Here is an 8105-nt window from a genome sequence, read left to right as displayed (position 1 = left end):
CGTCCCGCGCTTATTGTCCACTCCCCAAGGGCGGGCCGCGGCGCACAAAGGACAGCTCGGACACTTGCAGACACCCTCGACGGGCACCAGGGGGAGCAGCGCAGAAGGGCCGCCTCGGCTGCCACCCGGCCGTGCGCTGGAGAGCTCCAAGGGAAAGGCGACGCCAGAAGAGCAGCGCAGACCCTCGGCTGAGGAGGACCGCCGCGCAGGCCCTCAACAACAGTGCCTGTGTGGCTGAAGACTGGAGCGCGGTGCTCCTTCCGATTACGGTTGTGCCACTCGCCCTCTCCACTAACACGCCTCCTGAGGAGACGCCGTCCAGGGCTAGGAGTTGGAGTCACCGACACTGCATCCCGCAGCCACGTTTTCAAATTTACACTGTGGAAGCAAACCCTTTACACTGAGAAATAATAGTCCATGGGTTACGCCCCTGGCATCTCCACTGAAAAGGATCTCTGGAACAGTAGACAATATGGGTGTATCCACCTCCTTCAAGCCAAGGGCTGGATTCAGGCATCTAAAGATAGCCCCCCCCCCTTCCCCACATCATATACTTCACATACATGTTTGAGTATTACTTGTCACTCAGACACTTTAGTTGAGCAAAAGAAACATTTAATTAAAAAGGAAAACCTATATGAACAAGCACCAATTTCTAAGCCACTTCTCCAAGTGTATGTATGTATGTACTTATTTTATTTTCTTATATTTTTATACCGCCCTCCAATAAGGCTCAGGGCGGTTTACATAAAATGAAGGATATCATCATAATCATCATTATTAGATTTGTATAACTGCCGCTCTCGAGGAACCAGCTCGCAGCCATTTACAACATTACATCACAATCACAACAACTATAACAGTGGGTTGAACAACAGTACTATAACAATTCACATTACAACAATAACTCTCTAAACATGAACCCATAGGGCGTTTGGCTTCTGTTGTGGAGGGAGTGTCTGGGGGACCAGCGGATGTTGAGTTGGTCAGACCTCAACTGAATGCCTGGTGGAGGAGCTCCCTTGTACAGGCCCTGCGGAATAGTGGGAGTTCAGGAAGGGCCCTGATCTCTTCAGGGGGCCAGGACAGAAAAGACTCTGGCCCTAGTTGAAGCCCGACATGCTTCTTTGGGGCCAGGGTTCACCAGCCAGTTGGAGGTGGCAGAAGGTAGAGCTCTTTGGGGACGGGGGTGTAGGCAGAGGCAGTTGCTCAGATACACCGGGCCCAGACCGCATATGGCTTTGACATTAAGACCCAGTACCAAAGCCTCATAGTGACTCTACATGGTCTAAACAGTTCCTGTAGTGATGTTTCTGGCCTGCTGCCTCAAAGACATTGCTACATGTAAAAATTAAACTGCCTGGCATATAATATTTCCTGATGCTTTTTGTCAGTGCTGCCATGGACATATTTCCTTTTCTCCACAAGTGTAAAGGAAGACTGGGCGGGCACTTTACAAGTTTATTTATTTTGGTTAATTTACAAAGTTTTATTTTTCTGCATACACAATGAATCTCTTGTGTATTTTGAGACCTTGTCTATGCCACACTAAAAACTAAAAACCAGTAAATATGATGTTGGAAATGCAACAAGGAGCTTTATAAGCAACGTTTATAGTAAAAAAAACCCAGAAATTTCCTTCTGTAACCAAAACTCTTGATACGATTTCTTAAACTTTGTTTTTAGTTCAATATCATTTTGTAGCTCAATTAGTTCATCTTTCATTACCCCAACTTCCTCAGTATCTGAAAATGGATTAATCTCCCAATCTAGAATTTCCATTGAAAGAAAATCCTTTTCATACAGCTTATCCAACTGGCCACAAAAAACCTACATTATCGTGTATCTCACCTTTCTCTTCTAGCTCAGACAGGCTCAGAAATTGGTATAACTTGCAATGGCCTATCTTGCATTTGAATACAGTTAACAGTTAACTTTTAAATAGAGTTAACTTTGAAATAAACATAGAGATGATAGATATGACCTTAATAAGAGTGACCTCATTTCCTAGCAACTGCAAATTAATTTCACTGACCTTTGCAGATAATTCTGATGAGTTCATCACTGAACAAAGCATCCATGTCTTCAAAAAACTCCACAACAGTATCAAAATGGTTATAAAAGTATCTCACACAGTTGCCTTTTGATAGTCAACAAACGTCAATATAAGATTGTTGTCAGCTATTCAGTCATATCTGACTCTTGGCAATCCCAATATGAAGTAGCACACATTTAAAATTTTCATCATTCTCAACACAGAACAGTCGATCATTGAGAACATGTTTTAATTTTTATTCACCACAGTAATGACTACGTGTAATGACTTGTGCAGGTTTGCAACTAACTTGTGCAGGTTCGCAATTAATATATTAATTTTAGTATATTTTTAAAATTTGTTAAACCTTTGTCAGGTGATATGACTATATATAAACCTTTCACAACCTTTTTACCATTGAGAAACCCCAAAACATTATTCAGGCTTTAAGAAACCCCAGAAGTGGTGCCATTATGCAGAATTTGGTTGCGAAGCATGTCTGTGTATGTGCATCTGGGGCCCCTCCACTTCCTACTGCATCCAGTCCTATCATTGGATATTTTGGGAGGGGGGGAGCAGGTTGACATGATCATGTATGGTCATATTACAATAAATGTATAACACATTTTTAAAAGATATTAAAATTAATTACCTTCCACCCAGTCAGGAAACCCCAGGGTTTAATGAAACCCTGCTCTATATGATCATGTTGACCCGCTGCCCCTTGACCCACTCATGAGCTTGGAAGGAGTGGGAAGGGGAGGGACCCCAAGTGGGCATTTTACACACTATGCTTCCCAACCATATTCTGCATGATTGTGCTGTTTCTGGGGTTTCTAGAAGCCTGAAGAATGTTTTTCAGGAGTTTTTCAATGGAAAACAAGTTGAGAAAGACTGAACTAAGGAAAGAAATAATGTGAAATAATATCCAACATTATATGTCATAAAAATCTATTGGATAGTATAAAGTATATTCATTTATATAAAGAAGACAAATATATTTTATTTACTTAAAACACTTTCACACTACCTTCTGCCCATGGGGTTACAAATAAAAATATTTAAAACATTTGAAGAATCAAACACATTTAAAATTCTAACACAGATGCAATAAAAACACAAAATACATAACAACAATATCATATTCATAAGATGGCATTTGAACATAAGAAACCTGGAAATAGGCAGTGCTCTGAACTTTCTTTCAAACAACAAACAAAATACATATGTGTTAGGAACTTTATATATGCAAGAGAAAAGGGCAGCTACATCATTAAATTGATTAAAGATTTCAAATCACCTGGAGGTTTAAAAAATGCTGCGCTAAGACCTCAAAGGAGAGATGCAGACAGAATGCTAATTTACATATGGTTCTATCTGAAAGGTGGGGCTGAGATGTAGAATGTTGATATGGAAGTGATGTTGACAGCTGAACATAGGTCTGAAGGCAGAGACTGTGAGAATTTAAACCTGAGGATTTCTAAATACTCTCCATTTAGCCACAGTAGATATCATGTTTGAGCAAGGACAGTTTGGTGCCCCCTCTGAACATGTAAGACCAACTTTGCCATCTTCACACAGCAGAGGGAAAAGGAAACAGGAAAACTGCTTAGACATAAGTTGAATGTTAACCAGGATCAAGCTGGATGTGACTAATGCCATCAACTAAGCTAAAACTTGGAATCAAATGTACACGTATACAGTATTCCTCTTTCTTCTGTGAGATATGCAACCCTTATTAGTGGTACCTTTATCTGTTTTTGCCCTTCTCTTTAATTTGGACTTTCCCTTCCTACAGTTGCATGCTTAGCTGGATATCTATGCAAAGTATTCCTCCCCCGCCCCTTGCAGATTTTAAGATTTAAAAACTCAAGGTCATTGTGTATATGCACAAAATAGAATCGGCCTGATTTATTGGTTAGAGTACTGGGCTGAAACCTTGATTCTGAATCATAGAATTGAAAGGGCCCTCATGGGTCATCTAGTCCACCCCCTGCACTATGCAGGACACTCACAACCCCATCGCTCATCTATTGTAACCTGCCACACCAGTTTGTCTACATCCCTCTTCAACTGGGGTGCCCAAAACTGAACACAGTACTCCAAGTGAGGCCGAACCAGAGCAAAGCAGTACCATCACTATTGCCAAGAAAAGTCTCCCCCAACCTATATTAGTGTAAATGGTTTTTCCTGCCTAAATGCAGAACTTTACATTTGTCCCTATTGAATTTCATTTTATTTAGTTTAGCCCAGTTCTCAGATCCCTATTCTTTAGCTAAGAACCAAAGGCGACTGGGTTCAAATTCTCCTTCTACCATTAAACTCACTGGGTGATCACCCCATCTCTCAACCAGAGCTATTTCTTAGGCTTGTGAGGTTAAATGCCAGAGAACCATGTATGCTGCCCTGGGTTCATAAAAAAGGCTGAAATGTAAATGTTTAAGTCAAAATACCTTCTTGAGTTTTTTTTCTTGTTAATTATTATTTTTTGTGTGACGATGATGATATTTCAGGATGGCCCTGACCTAGATGCCCTGGATTGCCCAATCTCCTCCAATCTCTGAAGCAAAGCAGTGTTGGCCCTGGCTAGTATTTGGGTGACTGACATCCCCCTCCCCCCAGGAATACTGGGGTCAGTATGTAGAGACAGGCAAAGGCAAACTACCTCTGAACATCTCTGTCCTTGAAAAGCCTATCATGGTTAGCTGCAACTTGATGGCATTTTCCTCCACCCACATTTCAGGATGGCAGAGGGCTAAAGTTTCAGCTGTATTCAAATCAAATGAACTGTTAGGATGTTATTTATAAATATACAGTACTTTGGTGGGGTCTAGAAAGAGCCCATGGTTTTGGTGATGGGTGGTAGTGGAGCCTTGTAGATTCAAGTGGCACAGTATAGTTCATTCATTTAAAGGGTACAAGGAAATGATATTAGATCATCTCACCTTCCAGAAGCTAAACACCAAATGCAACAAGTCCAACAGCTTGTGGTCATTTTGCTTATTTTCTTCACTTGAAAAGCAGACTAGAAATGAATATACTAGAAATAAACCAATCATGGGGGGGGGGGGATCACCACACGTTGATTTCCAATGGTCACCTACCAAAACGTTATTCTGACTTTTTACTCTGCTGCTGCTACTCCATCCAAGGGAGGCTTTGTGCATCCTTTATTAATTAAAACCAGTGGAGAAGGATGGGACTAGCAACTAGTCTCGTTTAATTACTTCTTTCCACAACTGGGAAATCATCTGCCCTTAACCACTGACCTTGACATTTTTATATCCCCTTTGTTTTTTGTGAAGGACAACTGAACCCAAAGGACTGGATTTTGTTATTCTAGCAAGGAACTATCCAGTTTTCATCATCATGCTGCAGATTTGTTGTGACTCTGTTTACTAATTTACTATCTTCTTACCACTTTACTCTTATGGTCCTGGTTCCATTGTCTGAGCAAGAGTGCCTGCACACGGAAGCCCACGCCTTGAATAAAATGAGTAGCCGAGTTGGTCTGAAGTAGCACAATAAAACCAGAGTCCAGTAGCACCAAGACCAACAAAGATTTATTCCAGGCGTGAGCTTTCGAGTGCAAGCACTCTTTGTCAGACTAAGAACTGACCACCATAATAGTAGGAATATAAAAGCAAAAGTTAATCTTGTTACATTAGTAAACTGTCACAGCATCCACACACAGCCACATGATAACTCCCTGCCTTTGGCAGAGACAGCATAACAAGATTAACTTTTGCTTTTATATTCCTACTATTATGATGGTCAATTCTTAGTCGGACGAAGAGTGCTTGCACTCGAAAGCTCACGCCTTGAATAAATCTTTGTTGGTCTTAAAGATGTTACTGGACTCTGGTTTTATTGAATAATACTTTGTTGGTCTTAAAGGTGCCCCTGGAGTCCTGCTACTTCTGACAAACAAGGCAACCTGCCTGACTGTATGTTTACGAATTACGCCAAGGAGATTGGAGCGCTTGTCACTTCTCGTCCGCAGAGAAAGCCTCCGACACCGCACCTTCTTCCTGCACAAGGCGGCCTCGCGCGCCCGGCGATTGCCGCGGCCGCCCCACGTGAATCTGGCATTCCGGCCTCGCGCTGGCTCCTGAGCCCGCCTCTTCCCGCGCGCTCCGGGGACTCCCTTTCCCCTCCCATCCCAGTGTACCGAGGGCCCCGCGCGCTTGCGCAGAAGCTAGCTGAGGGCGCCATGTTGGCTGAGCAGGCAAGGGGGAGGTGGCGTTGCTGGTGGTGATCGCGCGGCGAGCCTTTTCTCCCTCCCTCCCCCTTCCTTCCTCCCTCCCACCCACCTGTTCACCCCCTCCCCTCCTCCCGCCCGCGGCCTCCGGGTGGCGGCGACTGAGCCGGGCGAGGGGGGCGCCGCTGCCTCCTCCGAGCGGCGGCGCGCCATGAGCGTGGGCGGGGGGCGGGTGTGCGACCTGTCCCGCAGGAACCCCCAGGAGGACTTCGAGCTCATCCAGCGCATCGGCAGCGGCACCTACGGCGACGTCTACAAGGTAAGCCCTCTGGCACCTGCCCCGGCGGCGTCCACGTTGCCCGCCGCCTTCCCTCCCTCCCTCGGGCATCCTGGAAGCCAGGTCTGTCCCCCCCGCCGCCGCGCAGCACACAGTAGCAACACAGGCTCCTTTCCCTTCCTCCCTGCCTCCTCTCTCTTTTTGGAAGACAGCGCTTTCCAGCAAGGCACCTTCCCACCCAGGCATTTATGGCCTAGCCCCGTGTCTTAATAAAATAAAATCCAGCAAGCCCTCCCTGCCACCCAACCTTTCTCCGTGTCTTATTCTACACCGCATCCCGTTCTCCTGCCGTCCTGGTCTTCACTATCTCCTTTCCAGATCATATGTTTGTGAATGGGAGAGAAGTTTGTTTATCCCAGGAGAAAGGAAGTGCACACTGTGACAAGTCTGAAGAGTGTGTGCAGGGGCATCTGCGGTGACAGTGACTCTCCCCCTTACAAGGTGCTGGGTATAGGGTCTTACTGCTTCTCAATATTTGCCTGTATTTTTGGGAGCAGGGCTGTGAGCACAGATCTTCCCTTTTTCATCTGACTGGTTACACAATACAATCAGAGTCCAGTAGCACCTTTAAGACCAACAAAGATTTATTCAGGGCGTGAACTTTCGAGTGCAAGCACTCTTCGTCAGACTATGGTCTCCTTACTGTCACTCTGCCTTCCTCCCCTCCTTGCGCAAACCGACCTCTCTGTCTAAACAAAGAAACCAAAAGGTAACCCCTTCAGCTGGTACCTGATATCCTAAGCTCATCCCCTCATAGACAACCTTTGCTCCTTCTTCCCTTGATCCATAGTCTTAGATCAGCCACCATAATCCCTGCCCTCTTCCTCCCACTTTCAACTTTTCAGTAAATATCTGTCCTTCGACTACAACACCAACTTTGGCTGCTTCTTTCTGCAGACTAGATGCAATTTTCCTAGCCAGGTTTGTTGGTGAAGTCCTCTCTCTGAATCTGGCACACTTCTCTCTCAAGTCTACTAATTTCTCCTAATTTTATCTCACCTTTTCCTGAAGGAGTCCAAGGTGGCACACAATATTCTTCCTTGTTATCCTCCCAGCAACATCATGAAGCTGAGCAGGTTAAGTTTCAGAGGCTCCAGGGTCACTCAGTACACTCCATTGTAGAGTGGAGATTTGAACCTGGATCTCTCAAATGAACCGCACTGTTAAGGAGCTATCAGCCGTAAGACGTGCCATGCTAGATAAGACCAATGTTCCATGTAGCCCAGCATGTTGTTTTCCATGGTAGATGACTTAGTGTCATGGGAGGCCTATAAAATGTACACAAGAGTCTAATGCCTCCTCTGCATCTACCCTAACCAGAATCTGGTATGCAGTGGTACACTGCCCCTGAATTTGTCTAATTCACATTGAAAGCCTTCTAAGCTGGTGGCCATCGTGACATCCTGTCATGGTGACTACCAAACGTTTATTGTGTTGGGTTAAGAAATATTCTTTTATCTGTCCTGAATCCACTGCCTATCAATGTGATCAAGAAACTGTCAAAAATGTTATCAAAAATGGCCAGTGTGTAT

The 8105-nt window shown here is 44.5% G+C and overlaps 1 protein-coding gene across 11 annotated transcripts in view; it reads left to right on the top strand.

The window, feature by feature from the left end:
* Nucleotides 1-6231: 6231 nt before the first annotated feature.
* The window catches only part of MAP4K3 (mitogen-activated protein kinase kinase kinase kinase 3), a 76666-nt gene continuing 74792 nt past the window's right edge, over nucleotides 6232-8105 (top strand). For 6 of the 11 annotated variants that reach the window (XM_077335713.1, XM_077335720.1, XM_077335703.1 and 3 more), the window contains exon 1: nucleotides 6233-6555. In XM_077335713.1, the coding sequence (XP_077191828.1) occupies nucleotides 6448-6555 (108 nt within the window). In that variant the 5' untranslated portion in view covers nucleotides 6233-6447. Of the gene's footprint in view, nucleotides 6556-8105 lie in introns of all 11 variants that reach the window. The other 5 variants (XM_077335676.1, XM_077335656.1, XM_077335647.1 and 2 more) reach the window with 1 other exon arrangement.

The sequence above is a fragment of the Paroedura picta genome, chromosome 1 (assembly GCF_049243985.1).
Source record: "Paroedura picta isolate Pp20150507F chromosome 1, Ppicta_v3.0, whole genome shotgun sequence".
NCBI lineage: Eukaryota > Metazoa > Chordata > Lepidosauria > Squamata > Gekkonidae > Paroedura > Paroedura picta.
Note: the sequence above shows the minus strand (reverse complement) of the source record. Positions and strands in the feature narration are given on the sequence as shown.